This window comes from Plasmodium malariae, assembly GCF_900090045.1.
Source record: "Plasmodium malariae genome assembly, chromosome: 13".
NCBI classification, from domain to species: domain Eukaryota; phylum Apicomplexa; class Aconoidasida; order Haemosporida; family Plasmodiidae; genus Plasmodium; species Plasmodium malariae.
The window spans coordinates 1,843,296-1,871,078 of NC_041787.1; the positions used below are offsets into that span (position 1 = coordinate 1,843,296).

The following is a 27,783-nucleotide window of genomic DNA, read 5'->3' on the forward strand; positions in this document are numbered from 1 at the left end:
ATTAAAAAAAATATATATATATCAACATATTAAATATTTACCTTAGCTTTCATTTAATGAACTGACTTCAAATTAAAACTCTGAATTACATTACATTCTATACTAAAAGCTAGGGAAAAAAAAAAAAAGAAAAAAAAAGGAAAATATATGAATAACTTTGTGTAAGTTACTTGCACAGAAGATACGAAGTATAAGCCCACCGTGTTTACATGTGCACATACGTATATATTCATATATATATGTATACGTATATACATATGTGTATCTTAAGACTCACTATACAATATTTTTGTCCTATTTTATTTCATTTTTTCAAATTATTCCTTAAAAAAAAAAATATATATATATATTATATACACATGGAATATTCTTCTTTTATATTTGCTGAACGAGTAATACATTTCTGTATAACTTTTTTTTTGACAAAATATAAAAACATACATTTTCCAAGGAATATAAAATAAAAAAGAAGTTAACTACAAAAAGCAGCACACATAAGAGTTATAATAAAAAATTAAAGAGAGAAAAAGAGGAAAGTAAAAAAAAGAACAGGAAAAAGGAAAAAAAAAGGAAAAAAAAAGGAAAAAAAAAGGAAAAAAAAAAAGGAAAAAAAAAAGGAAAAAAGAAAAACGTAAATAAGAAAAGAAGAAAAGCAATAAAAAAGTAAATAAGAAAAGAAAAAGGGGAATAAAATAGGGACGAAAAAGGAAAAAAGCCAAAATATAAGTATACCATCGTCAAGCTTTTCATAAATCGAGCGGTCATAACTTCCCTTTGACTTATTTTATCCCCCCTTCAAATATTGGTTTTGTGTTTTTCCCCTAAGAATTGTATATTACTACATAGAAATATACATACATATGTATGCATGTACGTACGTATGCATGTATGTACGTATGCATGTATGTATGTATGCATGTATGTATGCATGTATGTATGCATGTATGTATGCATGTATGTATGCAGGCAGGTAGACATCACACACACCTTGCTCACATTACTATCGCATATTTAAAAAGCAAATAAAATATAAAAATTTGTTTTACGCAAAATGAGTAAAGCATCTGAAAGTAATAAGAATATGGATGATCAAAGGTGATATAAGAATGAGAGTAGTGTTAAAGAGAAAAATGACGCAAATGATAAAACAAATAACAAAAAATGATGCAAAAACTTAGGGGAATAGAATATATTCCTTTTTTTCAACATTTTTAAACTACTATAAATGAATAAATTATATTGTGCATTAGTTTATAAAAATACGAAAGCAACGATAGCAAAAAAAAAAAAAAAAAAAAAAAAAAAAAATTAAAAGCAAAATTAAAAGCAAAAGCAGTTGCAACAGCAGTTGCAACAGCAGTTACGACAGAAGTAGCAATGGTTGTTTTATTTTCAAAATTGTTCTATTTTTTCTTCAATTGTAGAATACACTTTGATGAAAAAGACAAAAAAAAATTGTTTTTGTATGGTTATGAACAACAGTTACTATATGGTACATATATTATGACAACACAAAAAAAAAAAAAAAAAAAATTAAAAAGTGGAAGAATCGAGAAAAGTGAAAGAGACATTATCATAATGTGGAATATAATCCTTATATATGCATACACACACACATACAAATATATGCATATATATATATATATATATATATATATATATATATATATATATATATATATATTTTTTGTACGTATTTATATATATTTATTTATGCACCCATAAATCTTCAATTCAGGAAGAATAAATTGGAAACTCGCCGAAAAAAAGAAAATAACGAAATACCCGATAAATACTATGAAAAATTTGTGGAATAATAGCATAGCTAATTGGTTCAATTTATTTTTTTTTTTTTTTACAAATAAATATAGTCTAGTCAAATAAAACGTAGTTGTATATAACCTAGTCAAGCAGAAAATAGTCAAGTATAAGGTAGCATAACAAATGTAGCCTGGCATGTAGTAGCATATAGAAGCGTAACATGAAAAAAAAAAAAAAAAAAAAAATAAATAAATAAAATAATAGTGGCATAAATAGTAATAACAAGAGGAAGTCAAATTGCACAGCATAGCGATGTACGAAGAAGTGTTCGCAATGAGGAGAAAAAATAAAAATAAAATTAATAGCATGAAAGGAATAGGCAAAAAAAGAATATATCATATATAGCACATAGTATATAGGCAGGGAGTAAAATTTAAAAATAGTAAACATTGAGTCTATTTCGAGTGAAAACATTATTATTTTATTTTATTTTTATTTTTTTTCGTTTGTTTGTTTGTTTATTTTTAGCTTACCACAATTTATAGAGAATTATTCTAAAGATGTCGAAAAACTAAACGAAATGAAAAAACAAAAAAAGTTGAATGCAGCGTCTAAAATAATTAAAAAAAAGAACAAACTAACACCAGCCAAAGTACAGTTTGCTAAGCAGAGGTCAAACATCTCGATGAACCGAGTAATTAAAGGAGCTAGCTTAGATTACAAAAAATTAAATACACAAACATTAAAAAATAAAAAAGCGGTTAATTCTATTTTAAAAAAGAAAACAATAAATAAAAGCATAGATAAGAAGAAAAAAATTGTGGAACTAAAGAATAAAAATTTACCATTAGGTAAACAAAAAACAAAAAAATATCTTATTGCCTCAAAAAAAAAAGAGGATGTAATAAATAAACAAAAGGGGGATGGAAAAAATGACAAAAAAAAAAAAGAAGAAAAAACAAAAAAGAACGGAAAAATAAATAAAAACGAAAAGGAAAAAAAAGAAGAAAAAGGAAAAAATAAACTGAAAAAGGAAAATAAAAATGGAGATAAAGGTGGAAAAAGTGAAAAAAATAAAAATGATGATAAAAGAGAAAAAGCTAAAAACGATAAAGTAGTTATAAAAAAAATTGGAAAAAATGAAAAGGATAAAATTGATGAAAAGACAGATAAGAACAAAAAAGAAAATGAAAAAAAAAAAAGAAAAAAGTAAAGAGAAGGAAAAAAATGATGAAAAGAGTAAAAAAGATAAGTTAAAAAAAGAGGACAAAAAGGACGAAAAGGAGGAGGATAAGGATAAAAATAAAGACAAAAAGGATAAGCCAAAAAAAGATGAAAAGAAGGACGATAAGGATAAAAAGGAAAAGAAGGATAATAAGAAGGACAAGAAGGAGGATAAAAAGGACGATAAAAAGGACGATAAGAAGATTGACAAACGGGACGATAAGAAGGTTGATAAACGGGATGACAAAAAGGATGACAAAGGGGATGACAAGAAGGTTAAAAAGAATATTTTAAAAACTCAAAAAACTAAAAAGTAAAGTGTCAAATGATACCCTCACTCAGTCAAATCTAAGTCAAATGTCGACATTGTAAAAGAATTTATCTTTCTCTATATAACTTTAATACTAACTTAAAAAGCTTCAAACATATATTGGACTTCTTTAGCATGAGCAAACGTACATCTGAATATATGTATATACGTACACGTATACATACTATTTTATAACAACGAAAAGGTAAGCATTGACCGAAGTGATACATGATAACCAATTTAATCGTAGCGAGAACAGAACAAAAAAAGGTGCGTTACAGAATGTGCACACAGATGAAACCGGTAAAATGAATAGCTACAAAATAATCACTTATAAATATGCGGCTGCAAAATGATACATTGAAAAATAGCATTTTACTAAACAGTGTTTCTGGAAAAAAAAAAAAAAAAAAAAAAAATATATATATATATATATATATTCGTATTCGTCCCTTTTAACCCTTTTTAAATTAAAATTTACACGTTATACAATTTTGCTATTTTTTTTTTTTTTTTTTTTTTCCCGCTTTCTTATGACTTATCCGAAATTTTACGCCTTAATACATTTTTCCAATATCGAAGAGAAGTTGTTTTTCAAAATTTAATATACATGTGAAAAGTTCTGTATATATATATATATATATATATATATATATATATATATATATATATATATAAGTATACACACGTGAAAAATATACATAAAAAGGTAAACATGAATAATATGTATGCATGTATGTAGAGTATAATAACATATACCAACACAAATGCAGTAATACCATTTAAAAAAAAAAAAAAAAAAAAGAATTGCACGAGCAGAAGGTTTACGAAATATGCGCGTGGAGAAATGATGTTGAACATTCTTATTTAATAGTAAAAAAAAATAAAAAAAAAAAGTCCAACCAAAAAGGAAATATTGAAAAAGGAATAGTGAAAATGAACTATTAAAAGTTATGTACTAAAGATTAAGTACTAAAAAATACATATTTAAAACGTATTAACAATTTCGTACTAAAAACGTACTAACAATTTCGTATTAAAAACTTATTAACAATTTCGTATTAAAAACTTATTAACAATTTCGTATTAAAAACTTATTAACAATTTCGTATTAAAAACTTATTAACAATTTCGTATAAAAGACTTATTAACAATTTCGTATAAAAGACTTATTAACATTCACTTACCATATATTTTGTAATAAAAATTTAAATAATGTATGATCAAAAAAATCATAGACGGGGATGCGGTGAGGGACAAATAAAAAAAGCTTGTTGCCTCAAGAGCACTTTTACAGCCATTTTGAAGAGAAAAATTAAGGAATTTCTTATCTTCACTTGTACTTGTATATTTAAAAATGTAATATAGTATATGTACCATATGTTATGTATGCTACGCGTGTAATATATGCATGGGCATACAAAGGAAAATGCACTTACAAGCGGAATGATAAATACGCAGTTTTAAAACAAAAATAAAATTTTCTCATATATATATAATTATCAACTTCTCTATCCGCTTAATTGTTTAATTTGTGCTTTCCTTTTTTTATAAACCCATCTCAATTTTAAAAGTACATAATGAATAAATCGAATGTTGAAAAGGTAGGAGCGAATAATTTTCTTTTTTAAAATGGGATGTATAGACATATTTAAAATTTTAATAACCATAAGATATGTTATGTCTACTTTTCTCTTTACTTTTGAGTACATCTTTATAACACACATGCAAAGGGAAATTATGTGCCCTATTTTGAATTCAAAAAGGAGCCCATAGGTTGTTATCAGTCCTCCACTCAATCTTCTAGCCTTTTTATCAGTGGTTGTGGCATTGCTGAGTTGTCTGTCCTTACCATTTTCCTTATCGTAGTTGTTTCCCCTTCTCGCAGGAAAGACCTGCCCCGTCCTTGCATTTATATGGTTGAATAGGAAATATACCTCTTCTAACTCTCGTAGGAATAGAGCTTTCATTCGTTCTATGTTTTGATAACGTAAATAGAAAGACCAAAACATAAAGGACAGAAAAAATTTGTGCAAAATATAAATGTAGTTGTAAAGATCTTCATCTAAATTGTTGGTAATATATACAGGTTGATCAAAATAGTAGAAGGTAGCATTTTTAAAAGTCAAGTGATTAGGTTTCTTCGGTAAAGGAATAAAAAAGCAGAGTACCTTATTATTATTAAGATTCATATTGTTTTTAAATAAATTATAAAATAATTTATAGTCAATCAAATCTTTTTTAAACTGATATGTCTGTTCATCTATTTCAATGAGTATGCAATTCTTTGTATCAACGAATTTGCTACTACCAAATTTTTTTTCTAAGCTTTTTGTACACATACTTTTATTCAAGGTCTTTGTTGAAACATAGCTGATTTCATGTATTTTTTTTATAATATTTAATATATAATTATTGTAAGTGCTATTCATATTATTACAGTATTTTAATAATTTATTTTCATAGTACAATTCATGCATTTTTTTTAAAAGAGCATATTTTTTATTTTGATGGATTAAAGAAATTATCAAGAAATAGTAGTCTAAAAATTCGCTTCTTCTATTTATATCCTTAATATTTCTTTTAATATAGTTAACTCCTTTTTCTAATTCTTTGGCTTTATCTTTATCGCCCATTGACGTATTCTTATAATTTAAAAAAGAATTGTGTGGACTGTTTGTTGTTATAATGTTTAGTGGGCTATAGTAATTACTACAGCTTTTGAAAAAGAAACTATTTACTCTAGTAAAATTTCTCAGAAGAGATATGTTTGATATGGATGCTTTAGAATTTAAAGGGAATAGTAAATTTAATTTCTTAGGCTTCTTTTTATCACTACTTATGGTCGTTATGTCTTTAGCTTCTGCTTCGATTTCTTTTAATACGACTTCGTGCTCCTCCCTATAGGCACTCAGACTGAGCGGGAAAAAATGGTTTCCGCATTTTTCGAAAAAAAGAAAAAAAAAAAAAAAAAAAAAAAAAAAAAAGAAAAAAAAATTTTACACAAGCTTCACACACACACACACACACACTTATTTTGTCTTTCCTACTTCCTATTTATGAATCTCCATATGTTTTTGAAGGAGTTAACCGAATACTGCATGCTGAAATCTTTTCTATTTAATTCCTTCCATCTCACATGGCCTACAACACGAAAACGTCATTTGAAGTTTGTATCAGTGTGGTGTAGGGGGCAAGAAAATTTTTCGCCATTTCAACGTTTCGTTTTGCCATATTTTGTTAAACTTCTTTTTATTACATTCTATTTTTTTATTTTTTTTCTATTTACGCATGTGTATAACCATACATCAGTTTGTCCATGTAGCATTTCCTTATGAGCTTTACAATGTCCTCCTTAGATAAGGACCTACAAAATAAGGAAACCAAATGGTGGTAAACGGAAACATTGGAAAAATTACGAATAAATTAAAAAAATTTTTGAATAATTTAAAATTTTTGATATTACTCTAATAGGTTTTTACTTGTCTTCTTCAAGCTGTTCATATTCGCGTAAATCTAACATATGCACACACACATACACACGCACATAAAAAAAAAAAAAAAAAAAAAAAAAGAAAAAAAAAAAGAGTAATACTGATATATAAAGCCTTAATCATATTAACTGTCCTCTATATAAATTGACATTTGTAAATATAATTTTATCTACTACTAATGGGAGGACCAACACCAACTTAAGTCTTCTTTTTTTTTTTTTTTTTTTTTTTTTGTTATCGTTCTTTTACTCAAAGAGTTATAACTTTATAACTTTAAATTCTTGACACTACATGAAGTTTTAGTTTTTCGACCTTCCATAATTTGTTTAGCAAACAAGATTACAAGCTTACATGTTTACATGCTTACATGTTTACATGCTTACATGCTTACATGTTTATATGCTTACATGTTTACATGCTTACATGTTTTCATGCTTACATATTTACATGCTTACGCTTGTATGCACACTTACGTAAAGGCTAATATATATGCTTATGCTTACGTTTATACTTTGTTACGTTTCGCTGTTTTTGTTTGTTTTCTTTTTTTTCGAAGGTGTTAAGAAAAAGGGAAAATATTGTCAAGTAGACGCAACTAGCTATATCTGCTCAAACATACGTATCCACTTGTTTGTATTTCTAATTAGTTATTTGTTTTATTATTTTCCATGAACACTTATACCTCCATTTCGTATTGTTATAAAATGGTATTAATATATATTAGACAATAAAATTTATAACACTATTTTTCTCTTTGCTTGTTTTTATAAATTTTCATAAGCTCCTTTTATAATATTTTTTAACATAACAATGTTTTTTTCTTTTTTTTTTTTTCTTACATTATATTACATTTTGACACGTACTCTTCGTTGGATTGTTGAACTATAATTAGGCACTTCAACAAATGGGGAAAAAAAAAAAAAAAAAAAAAAAAAAGACAATAATAAATTACCTTCTTACTTTGAAAAGTGCATTTAAAAATTTGAGTGTGTGGTCATAAAACATTAACTAAATTGTAAGTACAAAATTAATAATGTTCTTTTTACTTATATTTTTATTTATATTTTTATTTATATTTTTATTTTTACTTACATTTATGTTTATGTTTATGTTCATCGTTTGACATGTTATACATGTTATGAAGCTCTCTTCACCTTTGGGAAAAAATAGAAAGAGGGATCACTTTACGCATTCTGTATGTATCTACAGGAGTGTATACATACATGAATATTATGCACATATGTATGGGCTTATAAATGTAGGTCGCCATGAATGTGAAACATAAGATTTCTGTGAGTTCATACTGAAAAAAAAAAAAAAAAAAAAAAAAAAGAGGTGCGTATTTTCGTAATACGTAAAAGTAATAAGATTTTTAATTCCAAAAAAAAAAAAAAAAAAAAAAAGAAAGCAAAAGAAGGAAAAGGGAAGTATAAATAAAGAAGAAATATAGCAGAGATTATGTAGAAATAAAGTAGATGTAATGAAGAAGTAAAGCAATTATAATGCAGAAATAATGCAGAAATAATGCAGAAATAAAGCAGATATAATGCAAATATAACAAAAAACTTTTTCCATTTTATTTAATAGAATGGTAAAAAAAATTTTTATGATACATGCACAATTACACTTAAACAAAGAGAAAAAAAAAACTAGCTAAAAAATTAATTTACCAGGGCATTTGAAAAGGACAATATGATCCATAAATAATTTTTCGAATTAAGTAAAAGTAATTAAGCATATTAGTAAAAAATAGAAAAATAAAAAAGTGTTTACTTTAAATAAATATTCTTACCATGTAGACAATTGTTTTATGGGAAAAAATCCAGTAGCAAGAGAATGAATATGCCCCTATATATATATATATATATGTATGTATGTATATATATATATATATATACCCATACGCACATATAACAGTATTCAACAGTGATATATTTTTAATTTTTGTTAAAATTAGCAACATACATTGGGTCTATACATGAAAAATAATCATAATATATTCTACTTTATAATAGCATAAATTTTTATAAAATTATTACTAACAAGTGTAGCTTAGACAAATAACCATTTATGTTTTTGAAAAATAAATTAAAAAATTCAGTGTTAAAAATAGTTGAACAAACGCACAAACGTGTACAAATGTGCAAATGTACAAATGTACAAATGTACAAATGTGCAAATGTACAAATGTACAAATGTACAAATGTGTAAATGTACAAATGTGTAAATGTAAAAACGTACGAATGTACAAAATGTCTAATTGTGCGAATGTACAAAATGTCTAAACGTGCGAATGTACAAATGTGTAAATGGGCAAATGTAGAAAAACAAAAAAAATTATTAACAGTTCAGAAAAAAAAAAAACTAAAAAAAAATAAAGTAGAAATATACAAACATATTTACATATATTTTTTTATGAAAATTTTATGTAACGTTTAAACAATATATTGTACATTAAAGGGATTACATGAAATTGAAAAATAGTCTTAACTAATTCGTGTAAAAGAAACATTTGCTTACATATTCTTCCATTTTGATTTACTCATTTATTTATGCATTTATTTAAGTGCTTATTTATTTATCTATCTATTTTTTTATTTTATTTTATTTTTTTTTATTTGCTTAAATTTTTATATCTGTTTAAAAAAACTGGTGTACTGTGTAAGTAATTTCAGTGGACAATCTCTTTTTTTTAATAGACGGGTATAACATGCCATATATCATGGTTTACTAAATGTGTAAGACGCGCATACAAGTATTTATACGTACAAATTTACTCTTGTATTTTATATCAAATAGTAGTTTTCCCTTATTTCAATTTGCTTCTCTTAAATTTTGTATGCCTTCAATGGTTTACCTATATTTTTAAATTTTTTAAATTATTCTGACCATACTTTTTAATTTTACAAGTACACACATTTGTGCGAACATAAATGCAGCTCTTCTGATTTATCCCTCGGAATTTGCTATTAATTCAAGGGAAAGAAAAAAAAAAGAAAAAAAAAAAAAAAATAGTACCGAATAGTAGCAAGTAATACCGCCTAGAACCAAAATAACAACAAATCGACAAGCTGAACAAAATGGTAGTTAAGGCTGCGAAGAGGAAGAAAGCCAAGATAAGGGCATACGACATCGACGAATCGAAAAAAATATTTCTGTATGCTTATGAACATCAATTGAAAAATGAAAAGATTAATTGGAAAAAAGCCGAGGAGTTAAGAATAACTACACATAGTGCAGGGTCGATGAGAAGCCATTATTTAAATTCAATAAAACATGAAATATCGTTATATTTAGAAATGTACTCAGAAGAAGTAGCTAAATTGTTCGCTAAAGTTAAAAAATGGAAAAAAGAAGAAAAAAAAAAAAAATTATTAACTGTTCAGGATAATTTCGTTAAACAAAGGTCTAACATTTCCTTAGATAGAATAACCAAATGTAAAAGCAAAAATTATAACAAATTTAATTCTCTAATAATTAGTAAAGCTTTTTCTTTCAAATGTGGACGTACCGTTAGTAACAAACAAAATAATTCTCTTAATCGAAGAAACATAGCAAATGAAAAAAGAAAACAAAAAAATGAGAGTCGTATTGTAACTAATGAAACAAACATAAATAAGAATTCACTAAAAAAGGGCAAATTTAAGCAAGTAAAAATAATTAATAAAGATGTTATTGCAACAAAAAATAAAAAAATAAATAAAAAGAAAAAGAAAAAATCATTAAAAAGTAATAAAATAATTACAAGTACTTTAGAAAGAACAAATAAAATTATGAATAATTTATTTAATACAGACACGAATGAAAAGGTAAACAAGACAACTACATATGAAAAACTAGATAAGAAGAAACACCAGAAAGAAGGGGAAAAACTAGTGAGAGCATATGAAAGAATTGAAAAAAATGTAAATGAAAAACTAAGCAAAGAACCAGTAGAAGGGGCTAATGAAAATAAAAAAAGTAAAAATAAAGTAAAAGAAGAAAAGTCAGTTCAGATAAAACTCGAACAAATGTGCTCTAACGAAAATGTAAGTAACCACATGAGCGAAACGGATGATACGAACGAGACAAACGAGACGAACGAATCTGACGAAACGTATGAATTAAATAAATTAAAAATGCTACATAATAAAAACATTTCGAAAAATGAGAATTTGGAAGAATTACAATTCTACGAATCAAGATCAGCAAGAAGGAATAGTGAAAAAAGTGTGTCCTCCAAAAACAAAACAAAAAACAAATTTTACTCCAACACCTATAACTCTAAAGAACTGAATAATATAAACAAGTCCTATGACTCTAATTTATTAATTAATAAAAGAAAAGAAAATAAAAGAAGCTCAATATCTTCCATTTTTGGCTATATTTATAAAAAAATATTCAATTAATTTGTATACGCATATTCTCCCTTTAAAAGGAGCAAGAATAGTTAATTAAAAAAAAAAAAAAAAAGAGAAAAAAAAAAGAGAAAAGAGAAGAAAAGAACAGGAAAAAGGTAAAACACATGTGGTAAATAATACAGAGGAAGATGAAGCAGCTAACATATACGTTCATATATTTCTTTTTGAAGAACAGATGACAAAGCTGAAGAAGAATAATTCGCACTGAAATTATAAGTCGCAACTTTTAAAGTAAAGAATGTGTGTACACATCTACGTGTATATATATGTATGTATATATTATGTATATGTTTGTATATATTATGCATATGTATGTGTATATTATATATATGTATGTATACATATGTATATGTATACGTGTGAATGTACATACGTGCCGCAATTGCAAAGCTGCTTGTGCGAACCTGGTGTTACTACAATTTCTCAGTTCGCATTGGACTTTGAATATTTTGAGCTTTTTTTTTTTCTTTTTCTTTTTTTTTTTCCCCCCTATATTATGCTTTAATTTTTATGTTTTTTTCTTTTTTCAATTTATTAATACATTTGTATTTGTTTTTTTATTAAAATTTAACATACCTATTCTTAATGAAACATCATAAATAATACGAAAAAGAACGTCTTTTATTTTTGTCTTTAAATGAATCATTTTTCCTTGGCTAATCTTTTGTACCTAAATGTGGTGTATATATGATGTTCCTTTCCCCCATCCAACAAGTAAATACATGTACACAATATATTAGCATATGCACACATATATATTAACGTACGTATGTATATATATAATTTTTTTTTTTTTTTTTTTTTTCGTTGTAATATTTAAATTTTATTTTAACAAAAAATTGGGTAGGTCAAAATGTGTTAAATATAAAAAAAAAAAAAAAAAGAAAGAAAAGAAAAAATAGGGATGTGGAAATGTATAAAATGAATAGATAAGGTAGAAATACAATTATAAAAAAAAAAAAAAAAATTTCGAAGATATTAAAGCAAATACAATGAGCTGTGTTTGATGATTAATAAATAGGTAATGAATTGTAGGAAAAAATGTAACATCACATTTTATTAAATATCCTTCTTCTAATAAAAAAGAAAAAAGATGAACATTAATAAGATATAAAAATGAGGTGTTCTATATATATACATACATATGGGTATACGTATATATGTATGGGCATATCGATGTATACATATAGATATACATATATAGATATAAGTATTTAAAAAAAAAATATATATTTGATGAGCTAGGCGGTAGCATTCAACACGGATAAAATGTAATGTATACAATCGTGTACCTGAATTTTTCTATTTTTTTTTTTTTTTTTTTTTTTTTCTCAATATTCTTAACCTTCCTATTTCTTTTTTTTATTTTGTTTTTTTGTTTTTTTGTTTTTTTATTTTTGTTTTTTTGTTTTTTTATTTTTGTTTTTTTGTTTTTTTTTTTTTTTATTTTGTTTTATTTTTTTTTTTTTATTTTTGTTTTATTTTGTTTTATTTTTTTTTATTTATTTCTTTATTTTTTCTAAATCTAATTTTATTTTTAAAAAATCTTCATGTTTTAACACAAACAAAGTATTGTTCTATACTAAAAAAATGGAACAAATGGAAGATGAAGAATGATGAATGAAGAGTTTTCCTTTTTTTTTATTTTTTTTAATTCCAAAATAAAAGGTGCAAAAAAGGGTTTTATACTTTATCATCGTGAAACATCCACTTCATAAGTTTAGGAGAAACTTTTGGTCCAGCAGAACAGTAAAGCATATCATCAATTGGTTTTCTTTTCTTTGTACAACTAGATAACATAGATATTATGGAAAGACATATAGAATTAACGGACAGAACTGGGGACCAATGGTCATATAAAATGGATAGACATATATGACCATTACTGTAAATGTGCGGATGAATTGGGGGCTCTCCAATAAATACAACTTCGGGACTTTCTACAGTTCGAAAAAAAAATGCATTAACAAGTCGAGTTGTATACATGTATTTACTGTTTATGTATATTGGTAAACACATATACCTATGGAATACTTAAAAATATGTGTAAGAATGTACATATATATGTAAATATATGTATGCAAAATATCAGGATATTATCTGATCTCTATTTTTTTTTTCTCTCATTAATGATATACCTATAGGATATTTTTCTGTAAACTTAAACTGCATTTTGAATGTTTCATTTGAATATAAAGTGTTTTCCGCACCTTTTATTTGAATTATCCATTTATCTGCATATTCTTGTATTAGTTTAATTGTATTTTCATTTTCATTTAACAATTCAATTCTTTCCTTTTCTAATCTTCTTTTTGAGAGACCTCCCAGTTTTAGACCATTCGAATTATCTTTTTCCATTTCGTCGTTTTTATTCAGTTCTGAAATATTATTAATATTCAAAGAATTTTTTAAATCACTGAAGGATTTTGATTCACTTGGTTCAAAAATTGACTCTGAGCTGTTGTATATTGTGTATACATTATCTTCCATGTAGTTTTGTAATTCGTTAAGATTTCTGAACGCGCAAGGATATAAAAAAAAAAAAAATAATAATAAAAAATATACATATATGTACATATATATAAATATATGTATATATTAATATGCACAAATTTGCATCTCCCAATACACACAAATTCATGTATATAAACATGAATTTTATTCAAAGAAAAAAATAAAAATATCCAATAGTTATCATCATATTTTAATGGTATACCTTGCCAATGTGTCGTCTTTTGAAACGGGGAAAAACCATTTTTCCTCATGCTTTAAAAACGAATATAAGTATATATATATATATTTATGACTTGTTAATGTAATTTGGTCCAAAAAAAAAAAAAAAATTAACATATCAAAAAAGCTATTTTTTTTTTTTTTTTTTTTTTTTTTTTTTTTCCCCTACTTCTTCAAAACCAAGAGCCCTTAAAATGTCATCCGATCCATTAAAATGTAGTAGCTACAAGAACGAAATGAAACAAGAGTACATATGCAAAAAATATTACACAATTACATGTGAGCAAGTTTGAGCAATTATTCAAATATGCGTAAAAAGAAAATAAAAAATAAATGAAAAATAAACAAAAAATAAATGAAAAATAAACAAAAAATAAATGAAAAATAAACAAAAAATAAATGAAAAATAAACAAAAAATTAATAAAATATAAAAGAAAAAATTAATATAAAATATAAGAAAAAATTAATAAAAAATTTAAGAAAAAATTAATAAAAAATTTAAGAAAAAATTAATAAAAAATTTAAGAAAAAATTAATAAAAAATTTAAGAAAAAATTAATAAAAAATGACTAAAAAAAAAATAATATATAAATAAAAAAAAAATTAAAAAAAATACACGTGGGAAAGGCGAACAGGTTTGTAAATGTAAATATTTTTCTACCCCTCTTACCTTATTTATAAAAGTTTTATTGTCTTTTTTTAAAGATCTAAATTTTGCTCTGGAAGGATTTTCTATTATTCTAATAAAACAGAAAAAAAAAAAAAAAAAAAAAAAATGTTAACATACATGCTTGGATGTATATACACACACATTGTATTAACATGCACAAATATATGTATATACATAAACAATGTGAATTATATGCCTCCAATATTTCGTATTATAACACAGTTTTATTACTTATATTTATAAGTAATTCGATTTTTACTTTTGAAGAATGTGAACTAATACGTTCATTATTTCCTTCTTTTGATCATTCTGAATATTAAAAAAGAAAAAAAAAAGATAAATTTTAATGGAAAAATACGTTTTGAAACAATCTACATCATATACCACCTTTACATAAATATACAGTTAAAATATTTTTTTTCCCTTAAGCAGTTGTATAAGTTGTAAACAAATATGTTTAATATTAACATATAAAAATATAACAAAGATACAGCGCATCAACGCATAATTCATAAGTGTGTGCAAACTGTAAACATTTACTGGGATGTGGATATACACATAAATATATACACATATAAATATACACATATAAATATACACATATAAATATACACATATATATATATACACATATATATATATACACATATATATATATACACATATATATATATACACATATATATATATATACACTGTACATATGGTTAAACTGTACGCAAGTAATACACAGTTTGGTAAAGTTATGTGGCATAAGCGTGCTGTGTATGTAATATGTATGAATCCATGTATGTATATACAAGCCTCTATACATTTTATTTTCTAATAATATAATTTCATTTTTTTTTGTTACATTCAAATTGGTGAAAACATTGGATATGGCTTCTTTTAATGTTATCATTTTTTTAATTTTCGTACACTGTAGAATTTAAGAATTTTTTCTTTTTGAAAGAAATTCTTTCTTATATTTTTATTTCAGTTAATTTTTTGAAACCTTTGGTATCATTATAAAAGTTAATATAATTCTTTATGTAAATATACTTAAATAAATACAAGTACGCTCATTGTTTTCTTTTTTCTTTTTTTCTTTTAATGATATACTATGCAAAAGAAAAGAGAGCAATGTAGTAATAACTACTTGTAAGAGTATTTTTGAAAAGATCAAAAAAAAAAAAGAAAAAGAAAGAAATAAAAAACATGAAAATTCAATTTTTTTAATTTTTTGTATATATATTATGTATGTATAAATGCATATATATATATATATATAGGTACATATATGTATATATATGTGTATATTGTTATAATTAAGCTCTATAAAATTTCAACTTCATTCTTTTCTTTGTTATTTTTAAGTATTATTTTTTTATTTTTCATTTGTTTTAATTTTTATTGTACGGTTAAGTAAATTTTTTCTTTTATCTTTTCCTTTTTTTTTTTTTTCCAAATTTGTCAACTAAATCAAAAGAGAATTGAAAATTATCAAGTTAAAAAAATTAAAACATTGAGAAAATATAATGATGACGATGCTGTATAGTGTTGGACAGTATTCCAAATATAAAAAATGCAAAAAATTTTCTTTCATTAAACACTTAGCAGTAAATAAGTATTCATCTGAAAAAGTTTATTATACAAATATAGTATTAAGCATACATTATACAAAAATATATTTTATGAAAGAAGTAATAAGTATGTATAATTTTCAGTAAGCCCATTATTGTTAACGTGGGCGTATAATAATGTATATATATAATATAAATATACGTATATATTTGTATATATATATATATGTATAAATTTGCTAGAACGTGCGTATAATATGAATTAAATGTTTATACTGAATTTAAAAGGGATAATGTGCGTACAAGAGAATATTTAAACGGTAAATAAATATAATTAAAATAGAAAAAATTAAATGAAAACAAAATAAAAAGCATAAAAATGAGAAATTATCCTTTGCATACAAATGTGTTATGACGAAAAAAGCAATTAACGAACAACTCGCTGGTACATTTGAGTGTTTATTTATTTTTTGTTTATAAGTTTTTTATTTGTATAAATGTCCGTGAATTTTGTTCATTCGTTCGTGTATTCATTTGTTCGTGTATTCATTTGATCGTTTGTTCATGTTCTTATGTTCATTTGTTCGTGTATTCATTTAATCGTTTGTTCATGTTCTTATGTTCATTTGTTCGTGTATTCATTTGATCGTTTGTTCATGTTCTTATGTTCATTTGTTCGTATGTTCGTTTGTTCGTTTGTTCGTTTGTATGTTTGCTTATTTATTTTTCCTTCTTTGTTTCACTACAAATGTTGAGTCTTTTCTATAGTAAATGTAACGTACATCCATCAATAAAAAATATAGCTGCTTGTATACAGAAATAATTGCAGGTCATAATGTAATTAAGGAATACACTAAAGAAAACAAACTTCAGTAAAATTCTTTCAAACCAGATAATTCTTTTTTTTCTTTATATATATATATATACATCATATAAATAAAGGGTGTATTTCTCAGTATTCTTAAAATATTAGCAGTATTTCCATTTATTTAACAACTAAAAAACAAAAAAAATTTCATTTAAAAAATATTAAGAGCAAGTAAAAAAAAAAAATAGACTCACTTAAAATAATATAGGTCTCCATTAACATAAAATTATAAGATAAAATACTGTTGTTAAGCAGTAGAATTAAATGCACTTCATCAAATAAGAAATATGGTTTAATAATATTTTTATTTTGGAAACGTTTGAAGGAATAAAATATAGCTTCTTTTTTCTTTTCTTTTTCTTTTCTTTTTTTTTTTCTTTTTTTTTTTTTTTAATGCGCCTTTTTTATAAGAAATTAAATTTTTGTTTGCCTTCGATTCGTTTTACATAAGGTGCTATTCTATGTACACTTAATACTTTTTAATTTAAGGAGAGTTTAAAAAAAACAGTAAAATTAAAAACTTAAGTGTAGAAAACAATTATGCAAATTAGGTACTTCTTCACGTATAATATAGTACATTTCTGCATAACCTAGCCAATATAAAAGAAAAAAAAAATTTTTATTAAGTTGAACTGAATTGGACTGAATTGTACTGAATTGGATTGAATTGGATTGAATTGGATTGAATTGGATTGAATTGGATTGAATTGGATTGAATTGGATTGAATTGGACTAAAATAAATTGAAATAAATTGAATTAGCTTAAATTTGATTGATTTATATTAAATTAAATTAAGTTGAATTATATTGCATTAAAATGAAGTAAATTGAATTAAATTGAAGTTAATTGAATTAAATTGAAGTAAATTGAAGTAAATTGAAGTAAATTGAAGTAAATTGAAGTAAATTGAATTAAATTGAATTAAATTGAAGTAAATTGAAGTAAATTTGAATTGTATTGTATTGTACACCTTAACTGCCTTATTTGGGCAGTTCTAATTAATTGAATGCTCATAAAAATATATATACGTCCATATATATGTAAAAATTTATAAATATATATAAGTTAATTAAGATTAAAAACTTGCCTAACTAATTTTAGTTACGCCTTTAGGTTATCCATACTAGCTAATCTTTTTTAAATTAGCATATATATATATATATATATATATACATACTTGCATATCTACTTGCAAATATAAAAACATACATGTAAACATACAAACATACATACATAGATATATGTATTTATATGTATATACATATATACATATGTATATGCATAGTACATAAATGCTGCCAGGAATTTTCGAAGCCTAAAGATTACTGTTTAAAAAAAAAAAAAAAAAAAAGTCAGCCGTACGTATAATTAAACAATGAACGATGATAATGTAAAAAAAAAAAAGGAGAGAAATATGCCATAAAATGACTACATAGTGAAATAACCTTTTGAAAAATGAAATAAATATATATTATTGAATCATGCACTTGAACATTTGCAAATTTATATATACATATATATACATATATATATATATATATATATATATGTACGAATGTTTCATATACATATACTTAAGTTTTTGCATATGTATGTACTTGCGTATGTACGAGTAGCTACCTATATGAATAGACTCACATGCGTGCATTGCTTTTTTTTTTCCCAAAAATTAGAAAGAATTTGCTGGAAGAGATATATATCAATTGATCAAGAATGCAAAAGATAAAATAAAAATCGACTACAAGTTTTGGTGCACCCAACCTGTTCCCAAAATAAATGAAGAGTTTAACGAATCCGTAAAAACATGAAAACTACAAGAACATTTTTGCAAATGAAAATGTTGCCATATATATGAACGTGCATATGTACGTGGGTGTGCACGTGGGAGTGTACGTGAGTATATATTTGTGCGCATGTATGTGGGTATGTATTTGCTCGTGTGCATGGTTATACATATGTGAAAGAATGTATTTATGTTTCACATGCACAGGATAGGAAACCAGCGGACATATTTTTGATGCGCGACTTTTTCAGGTTAATGAGCCATTCGTAAATAGTAAGGTGGAAGATGTTCGAAAAGTAAGATATAATTTTTTTTCTGCAAAAATTTCAGCACTTGTAAATATGTACCCATAACAATAACATTGTATATGTGTGTGTATGTGTAAGGGTATTCATATGGGCATGCACATGGGTACGTATATTGGTGCGCTAATATATATTTGTGCATGTGCTTGTATATATATGTGTACATTCATTTCCCTTTATTTGTGTACCCCCATGCACATACATGCTCGAATGGTTCCCCCCTTATTTTTAACATGTGTACTTGTAGGAAGAGTACAAGTTACCTACGGGGTACTCATGGTATGTGTGTGATGTAAAGAATGAAAAAGACCGTAGTGATATTTATACATTATTAACTGATAATTATGTAGAAGATGATGATAATGTGTTTAGATTTAATTATTCTTCTGAATTTTTATTATGGGCTTTAACATCGCCTAACTATTTAAAAACTTGGCATATAGGAGTAAAATATGATGGCACAAATAAATTAATAGGTTTTATAAGTGCAATTCCAACAGATATATGTATTAACTCAAAAATTGTAAAAATGGCTGAAGTGAATTTTTTATGTGTTCATAAAAGTTTAAGGTCGAAAAGATTAGCACCAGTTTTAATTAAAGAAATAACAAGAAGAATTAATTTAGAAAATATTTGGCAAGCTATTTATACGGCAGGTGTTTATTTACCTAAGCCTATAAGTGATGCTAGATATTATCATAGATCAATAAATGTAAAAAAATTAATTGAAATAGGTTTTTCTTCTTTAAATCCTAGATTAACTATGAGTAGAGCTATCAAATTATATAGGGTAGATGATATATTAAATTTAAAGAATATGAGATTAATGAAAAAAAAAGATGTTGAAGGATTACAGAAACTGTTAAGTAGTTATTTAGAACAGTTTAATATATATGCAGTATTTACCAAAGAAGAAGTTGCTCATTGGTTTTTACCAATTGATAAGGTTATATATACATATGTTAATGAGGAAGGTGGAGAAATTAAAGATGTTATATCCTTTTATTCATTACCATCACAAGTGTTGGGAAATGAAAAATATAATATATTAAATGCTGCTTACTCTTTTTACAATATTAGTACTACAACTACATTTAAAAATTTAATGCAAGATGCAATCGTTTTAGCAAAAAAAAATAATTTTGATGTTTTTAATGCACTAGAAGTTATGCATAATAAATCTGTATTTGAGGACTTGAAATTTGGAGAAGGGGATGGTACTTTAAAATATTATCTCTACAACTGGAAATGTGCGGCTTTTAGTCCCTCCAACGTTGGCATTGTTCTGCTGTGAAAAGGGGCGGCAATAAAATAGTGCAAAGGGATTGTATCTTGTATATATATATATATATTGTCTTATAGGACGTTACACGTGAAACATATTTATACCTATAAGAGATTTCATAAGTGAAAATTTTATAAACAAAAAATAAAAAATTCAATAAGTGCAAATTCCTACCGTAGTTGTTAGTTGTTCTCATGGAAGGGCAAGCAGAATGGACAAGTCTGTGCTACCCTGCTTGAGAAATGTGCAAATACCCGGACCCATGCGTGTATGTGTTTTAATATGTATATATATATATATATATATATGTTTGTATATATACGTGCGTACAATTGTGTACATTCGTACGCATGTATATGGATACAATAATGGGGGGATACCCATGTTCATTTGTTTGCAATATAATATCACAAGTTATTAAATATTATTTTTTTCTTAAAATTTTGAGGACTAATAAAACTTTTTTAGAAGTTTTGAATAACACCATAAAATTTTATAACAAACGAAGTTTGAAAGGTGACAGGGGAAAAGAGAAAAAAAGAAAAGGAGATAAAACAAAACAAAGAGAAAAAAAATTAAAAATTAAAAATAATGAATAAAAAATGCTTAATAAAAAATGCTAAAAAAAAATTGCTAAAAAAAAATGCAAAAAAAAAATGAAAAAAAAAAATACAAACTAAAAATTAAAAATCAAGAAATAAAAGTTAAAAATTAAAAATCAAGAAATAAAAGTTAAAAATTAAAAATTACGAATTAAAAATTTCTCTTTTCACAGTTTTAATTTCTCCCTCTGGCGTAATTTTTATAGAAATTTAAAAGCTCGTCGCTGGTCTGAGGTTTAATCTTTTTCAAAACCTTCACAAAATGCCCTTTTCTTAAACCGACAATATTATTACTATTATGATTATTATTTTTGATTGAAAAAAAATCTTCTTTCATGTGCTTTTCATTTTTATATTTTTTCAAGGTTTCTCTTAGTGCGCATATAGATGCCTCTCTACATATATTTACAATTTCCGCTCCACTATATTTCTTTGTTTTTTTAGCCAGAAAATGGCACAGTTGCAAGAAATTACTATCGTTCGCACATACATTATTTATTTTACCTGTTCTTTTTGCATTATTATTTCGGCTCCTTTCTTTTTTGTTCTGCTCATCTCGTGCATTTTGGTTTACTACCCCTTCCGAATTATACCCCAAACGGTAAGAGTATTTTCTTTCTTGACGTTTGAGCTGACTCATACTGTCCTCAAATTCTTTGTAGATTAGCTTTTCTTCAGCTTCTTCCTGTCTAGTAGGAATAAGATTGTAAGTATTAGTATTACATTCAAAATAATGTTTTTCATTGCTCATATTGTAATTGCTATTTCTTATTTTTTCCAAATTTTTTGACACACCGTGAGAGTTTAGTTGACCCCTGTTAATGTTTTCTGCTTGTTTTATAGCCTTCTGATTGGTAACAGTAGAGGCATGTATTTTTTCTTCAATTTTGTCGTTTTTTTCTTTTGCTTCTTCTGTTTCCTCTACTTCCTCTGCCGCTAACGTTACGCCCTCCTGACCCTGACCGATGATATTGTTAATTTTGTAAAATTTTAGAGTCTTTTTTAAGATGGACAACCTGGAGGTGTAATTAGGCAAAGGCACGTAAATAATTCTGTCGAATCTTCCTGGCCTTAACAGTGCAGGATCAATAAAATCGGGCCTATTGGTAGCTGCTAAAATGATGACATCGACTCGATTGGATATACCATCAATTTCGTTTAATAACTGACAAAGAACTCTATTAGAAACAAAATTCTGATTTACATTTCTACTTACTGCAATGGAATCAATTTCATCAAAAAAAATTACACAAGGATTATTTTCCCTAGCTTTTTTAAATATATTTCTAATTGCTTTTTCAGATTCTCCTACATATTTAGAAAATATTTCTGGACCTTTAACACTTATAAAATTCATATTTATTTCACTAGCTACTGCTTTAGCAAATAGAGTTTTTGAACATCCAGGGGGTCCATATAATAATATGCCCTTAGGACTTTGTATATTATATTTTTCATATATATTTTTATATTTTTTTGGGTATATTAAGCACTCTTTAATACATCTCTTCACAAATTTATAACCTCCAATATCTTTTATTCTAGTTTTGGGAATATCCACATATAATTCCTTCATCCCTGAAGGTTTTACATACTTTAAACCTTTCACTAAATGTCTATATTTTAATAAAAAGCTCGGTTCTTTAGTCCATTTAGTAGATTTGGGCTTAAGGGGTGTTTCATAATTTATCTTGTCACAGATTCCTTCTTTCTTTGCAAATCCCCCATTAGGAGGTTCTTTTGATTCCACCTTTGCAGTTTCACCCATACCTTTTTGGTCCATCTTTGGGGCTTCATCTCGACCCCTTTCACCCACTTTTGTACCCTTAGATCCACTTTCCCTTTTTTCCATTATGCTTTCCTCTTTATCGGTGTTGCGCATTGGCTGAGTGTCCTGTGCCCTAACTGGAGACCACTTTACACACTTACTGAATATTTTACGAGAAATAACTTTGTTTTGCTTCAAATTTATGTACATGGAAATATTTATCAAGGCATTAATATCTGAGCAGGTGAAAGACTGACACATATCTGCTAAAAGTTTAATTTTTTTTGCACTAATATCATGATTAATTTTAGCTAACCTTTTTTTAAAAATGGATATTCTATCTTTTAAATTGGGTATATTTATTTCCATGTCTTTATCAAATCTTCCACTTCTTCTTAAGGCTAAATCGATTTTATTAATATAATTCGTTGCTCCTATTAAAATAGTATATGCGTATTTTTTAATACCATCTATATTGTTAAGTAGTGTAGATGTATATAAATTAATATTTGTTTCTTCTCTTTTTTCACATAAAATTTCTATTTCATCAATAAAAATAATAGAGCATTTTTTTTCTTCCATATATCTTTTATAACACCTTAAAAATAATTCATTAATTTTTATTCCGCTATTATTAGTATCAATTAAATCAGTGCTTTTCAATATTTCCATTTCTGGCAATATTATATCATCATTAAAAGTCATATCTAGCATTTTTTTTTTCTCATTTTCATATTTTTGTACATCCTTCTGGTTCGGTATACCATGTTTTAAATTTCCCATATAATCCATTTTCTTTTTTAATTTTGCACCATTCAGTTTATTTCTTAGTAATGATAATTCTTCTTTAATTGCTAATGCAATAAATGTCTTTCCACATCCTGGGGGTCCATGTAATAATATTCCTCTGTTAAAATCGATGTTATATTCGTCATAAATATTTTTATATATTAAAGGCAATAGTATGTAATAATATATATCCTCTTTAATTTTGCTATATCCTCCTATTTTGTTTAACCCCATCTTCTTTTTTAGGCAATTCGTCTCCCTTTTGCTCTTCTTCATATTTTTACACTCGTTGGAATGCGCTCCGTTGTTACTATACCTAGATGACCGTCCATCGGGTTGCAAGTCGAGCTTCCCATTGACATTCTCACTACCTTCGTTCGTATTTTTATTGTTCCCTTTTTTGACACCAGATTTACTAGCATCATTCCTATTTATTTCGGCAATGCTCAGTGTGTTACTTTCCACACCTCCTTCCTCATATGGTAGTATAACAATTTTTGTATTTTCACTTACGAAGGGTACATAAAAATTATGATCTAACGAAATTTTGTTTAGGGAATTTTTTTTTTTTTTTTTTTTTTCATTATGAACCGTCAGTTGTTCAACGGATAAGTATGTATGTACCCCTAATATCGATATTTTAAGAAAATTATGTGTAAATAAGCAAGTATTTAATAAAGAGAGATTTATATATTTTTCCATATTTTTATTTTTTATATTCATCCAAAAGGTTTGTAACATGGTAGAATTTTCAGAATAATAAAATTCTTTTAAATATTCATATGACTCATTAAACATTTCCCTTACGTTTAATTTAATTTCTTTAATAGGTGTATATAACCCTACTTTTTTTATATCTACATTAAGATTAACAGGTTTTCCATTTTTATTACTCCCTTTTTTAATTATATTAGGATGATCATAATATAAACTTTTTAACACATATCTATTCGTATATATACCATTATGTTCCAGTTTCCTCTTCATGTGTAGGTCGCCATAATTTTTAAAACAACAACAAACATATGAAGATTTTTCTTCATTCTGTTCGTTCCTACTATAGCATATTATTACAGCATTATCATCTTTGTTTAATTTACATACCTTTAGTAAATCATTAGAACAGTATACGTTAAAATTGCTAGCTATATTTACCTCTTCTTCTTCCTCATCGTATAGGTAAAAATTTATATGCATTGTAATTGCCCATAGGATAGTATACCATATTTTTGTGTTGCTCTTAGCCGGGTTCTCCTTGCCTTTTCGTTGTTCCTCCAGCAGTAAGAGCAGTCATGTAGAGGGGCAAAAGAGAAATCGTGAGTTCGGCGACAAAAATAAGCGGCCTCTTCCTGTGAAATCTGCATATATATATACTCTTATATACATATACATATACATATATATATACATATATATATATATATACATATACATATACATATATATATATATGTACATATGCCCATATATGCGCACACAATTTTTCAATTATCTGGTCATGACTTTGTTCAGCATATTTAAAGAATTACAAATATATACGAGAATTAATTAATTTATTTATTTTTGTTGACTCGTAACTCCAGTTATCTTTTTATAAGCGCGCAGTATTCATACACATACACATTCCTATGCGCATTACATGCTATATGTGTATAAATGCCCGTAGTACATTAAAATACACCAGTAAACACTACAATAACTGTAAATACTAGGATAACTAAGAAAACCTCAAAACAAATGTGGAAAAAAAATAAAGAAAGATAAGTAAATTTATATATATATATATATATATGTACGTATATATATATAAAGCAAATAAAATTTTAAATGTACCAATTAAAAATAATGCCAATTTGAAAGGAAAACGGAATATTCTCGTGTTCTTAAAACAATTTGCTTATGATACTAGTTTGAGGGGCTCCGCACGAGCTTACATAAGAACATGTATTGTACATACGTATATTATGTATACTTATATGCACGTATGTAAATTTACATACATGTTGCTTAGTTACGTACAATCTCATGGCACAAAATAAAATGAACGCGATTTACAAATACAATTTATCTATATATAAAATGTATAATAAATCGAATGTACACAAAAAACAGGCAAAAGTAGGAAAAAAATAAAATTATTTTGTAAATTTAAATTATTGTTTTGTAATATTTAAGAATAATGTTCTGCACTATCAAAAATAGTGCAAAACATTATAAATATATTATACGTAAATCCCCCTCGACCGCTTTACCATTTTAATTCCATGAATTTACTGAAAAAATATGTGCCATAGCTATGCACTACTGACAAGGATAAGAAGAAAAAATTTCTACGGTAATTTTATGAACAGTTCAGAAAGTGTTGACAAATGGGACTTAACATACTTGTAGAGTAAAATACAGACATATATTATATTAAAACTTGTATACTTATTTATATTAATACTTGTATATTTATTTATATTAATACATGTATATTTATTTATATGAATACGGGTATATTTATTTATATGAATACGGGTATATTTATTTATATGAATACGGGTATATTTATTTATATGAATACGGGTATATTATTATGAATACGGTATATTATTATATGAATACGGGTATATTTATTTATATGAATACGGGTATATTTATTTATATTAATACGGGTATATTTATTTATATTAATACGGGTATATTTATTTATATTAATACGGGTATATTTATTTATATTAATACGGGTATATTTATTTATATTAATACTTGTATATTTATTTATATTAATACTTGTATATATATATATATATATGTACATGTTTATGCGCGCGTAGGCACAGAGCCACGACACGTAGCCGTTCGTGCATCCACACCCGCTACTGCAGCACGGATGGAGGAAGGTTCCTTTAAAGAATTGAACAAAATAAAGAGCGAAAGTGATAGCGGGGAATACAGCGATGATCAAACTAACATAGACGATGCTAAATGTTCTGTGTTTATAAAATCTACAATGATCCCCGAAAACACAGATACAGTCAGAGGTATAAATTTCGATGAAGAGGTTAATATGCACGAATTTATTAATCAGTACAAGTATATGGGTTTTCAAGCTACTAACTTGGGTATAGGTATTGATGAAATAAATAAAATGCTATATTTTAAATATACGAATAGGGAGGAAAATACAAGTAGTGAGAATATATATACATATAATAATAAAAAAGAATGTATGATTTGGTTGTCCTTTACATCTAATATGATTTCAAGTGGTTTACGTGAAATTTTTGTGTACCTAGCGAAAAATAATTTCATAGATGTTGTTGTTACAACTGCTGGAGGTATAGAAGAAGATATAATAAAATGTTTTTCCAAAACTTATATAGGGGACTTTAATTTAAATGGAAAGAAATTAAGAAAAAAAGGATGGAACAGAATAGGAAATTTAATTGTACCAAATGAAAATTATTGCAATTTTGAAGATTGGTTACAGCCTTTATTAAATAAAATGTTACATGAACAAAATGCAAAAAATGAAGAAATTTTTTTAAAAAAATTTGAAAAAAGAAAAAAAAAGGAAAAAGAGGATAGTAATAACGGATTTGTGTCTACTACAACATACAACACCAATGGATGGAAACCGGATAATGAAGAGGAAGAAGAGGACGAAGGGGAGAGTGATATGTTTTATTTAAGCCCATCTGAATTCATACGTATATTAGGTAAAGAAATAAATGATGAAAGCTCTCTAATATATTGGTGCTATAAAAATAAAATTCCAGTATTTTGCCCTGGTTTAACAGATGGTTCTTTAGGGGATAATTTATTTTTTCATAATTATGGGAAAAAAATAAAAAATAATTTAATTTTAGATATAGTAAAAGATATAAAAAAAATTAATTCTCTTGCATTAAACTGTAAGAAATCAGGAATTATAATTCTTGGTGGAGGATTACCAAAACATCATGTATGTAACGCAAATTTGATGAGAAATGGAGCTGATTTTGCTGTTTATGTTAATACAGCTAATGAGTATGATGGTAGTGATAGTGGAGCTAATACAACGGAAGCTTTATCATGGGGGAAAATTAAGTCAGCACAAGCAAGTAATCATATTAAGATTTTTGGAGACGCAACTATTCTATTCCCCCTAATGGTTCTAAATACATTTTACATGTACGATCAGACAAGAAAGCAGAAAGGGGAAAAAAGGGTGAAATGTGCATGAGACATCCTGAACGTTCA

The 27,783-nt window shown here is 25.8% G+C and overlaps 7 protein-coding genes across 7 annotated transcripts; 4 read left to right on the forward strand and 3 right to left on the reverse strand.

The window, feature by feature from the left end:
- Positions 1 to 1,051: 1,051 nt before the first annotated feature.
- On the forward strand, positions 1,052 to 3,302 carry PmUG01_13045200 (conserved Plasmodium protein, unknown function; the record flags this gene model as incomplete). The annotated part of the gene is given in 5 exon segments (XM_029007448.1): positions 1,052 to 1,095; positions 1,425 to 1,492; positions 1,739 to 1,832; positions 2,290 to 2,947; positions 2,961 to 3,302. 5 exon segments carry the CDS (start codon positions 1,052 to 1,054, stop codon positions 3,300 to 3,302), a joined length of 1,206 nt encoding a protein of 401 aa, XP_028863837.1.
- Positions 3,303 to 4,806: 1,504 nt separating this feature from the next.
- On the reverse strand, positions 4,807 to 6,799 carry PmUG01_13045300 (conserved Plasmodium protein, unknown function; the record flags this gene model as incomplete). Its single annotated transcript, XM_029007449.1, has 4 exons — positions 4,807 to 6,211; positions 6,346 to 6,439; positions 6,598 to 6,662; positions 6,762 to 6,799. The coding sequence occupies 4 exons, from the start codon at positions 6,797 to 6,799 to the stop codon at positions 4,807 to 4,809; spliced, it is 1,602 nt and encodes a 533-aa protein (XP_028863838.1).
- A 3,070-nt stretch (positions 6,800 to 9,869) lies between these two features.
- PmUG01_13045400 (conserved Plasmodium protein, unknown function) lies at positions 9,870 to 11,177 on the forward strand (the record flags this gene model as incomplete). Its single annotated transcript, XM_029007450.1, has 1 exon — positions 9,870 to 11,177. The coding sequence occupies one exon, from the start codon at positions 9,870 to 9,872 to the stop codon at positions 11,175 to 11,177; it is 1,308 nt and encodes a 435-aa protein (XP_028863839.1).
- A 1,695-nt stretch (positions 11,178 to 12,872) lies between these two features.
- PmUG01_13045500 (ubiquitin-conjugating enzyme, putative) lies at positions 12,873 to 15,494 on the reverse strand (the record flags this gene model as incomplete). Its single annotated transcript, XM_029007451.1, has 6 exons — positions 12,873 to 13,129; positions 13,328 to 13,704; positions 13,906 to 13,955; positions 14,594 to 14,663; positions 14,853 to 14,902; positions 15,447 to 15,494. 6 exons carry the CDS (start codon positions 15,492 to 15,494, stop codon positions 12,873 to 12,875), a joined length of 852 nt encoding a protein of 283 aa, XP_028863840.1.
- A 2,905-nt stretch (positions 15,495 to 18,399) lies between these two features.
- On the forward strand, positions 18,400 to 20,406 carry NMT (glycylpeptide N-tetradecanoyltransferase, putative; the record flags this gene model as incomplete). Its single annotated transcript, XM_029007452.1, has 4 exons — positions 18,400 to 18,414; positions 18,698 to 18,820; positions 19,059 to 19,103; positions 19,360 to 20,406. 4 exons carry the CDS (start codon positions 18,400 to 18,402, stop codon positions 20,404 to 20,406), a joined length of 1,230 nt encoding a protein of 409 aa, XP_028863841.1.
- A 768-nt stretch (positions 20,407 to 21,174) lies between these two features.
- Positions 21,175 to 24,753, reverse strand: PmUG01_13045700 (AAA family ATPase, putative; the record flags this gene model as incomplete). Its single annotated transcript, XM_029007453.1, has 1 exon — positions 21,175 to 24,753. The coding sequence occupies one exon, from the start codon at positions 24,751 to 24,753 to the stop codon at positions 21,175 to 21,177; it is 3,579 nt and encodes a 1,192-aa protein (XP_028863842.1).
- A 1,678-nt stretch (positions 24,754 to 26,431) lies between these two features.
- On the forward strand, positions 26,432 to 27,766 carry DHS (deoxyhypusine synthase, putative; the record flags this gene model as incomplete). The annotated part of the gene is made up of 1 exon (XM_029007455.1): positions 26,432 to 27,766. The coding sequence occupies one exon, from the start codon at positions 26,432 to 26,434 to the stop codon at positions 27,764 to 27,766; it is 1,335 nt and encodes a 444-aa protein (XP_028863843.1).
- Positions 27,767 to 27,783: the final 17 nt, after the last annotated feature.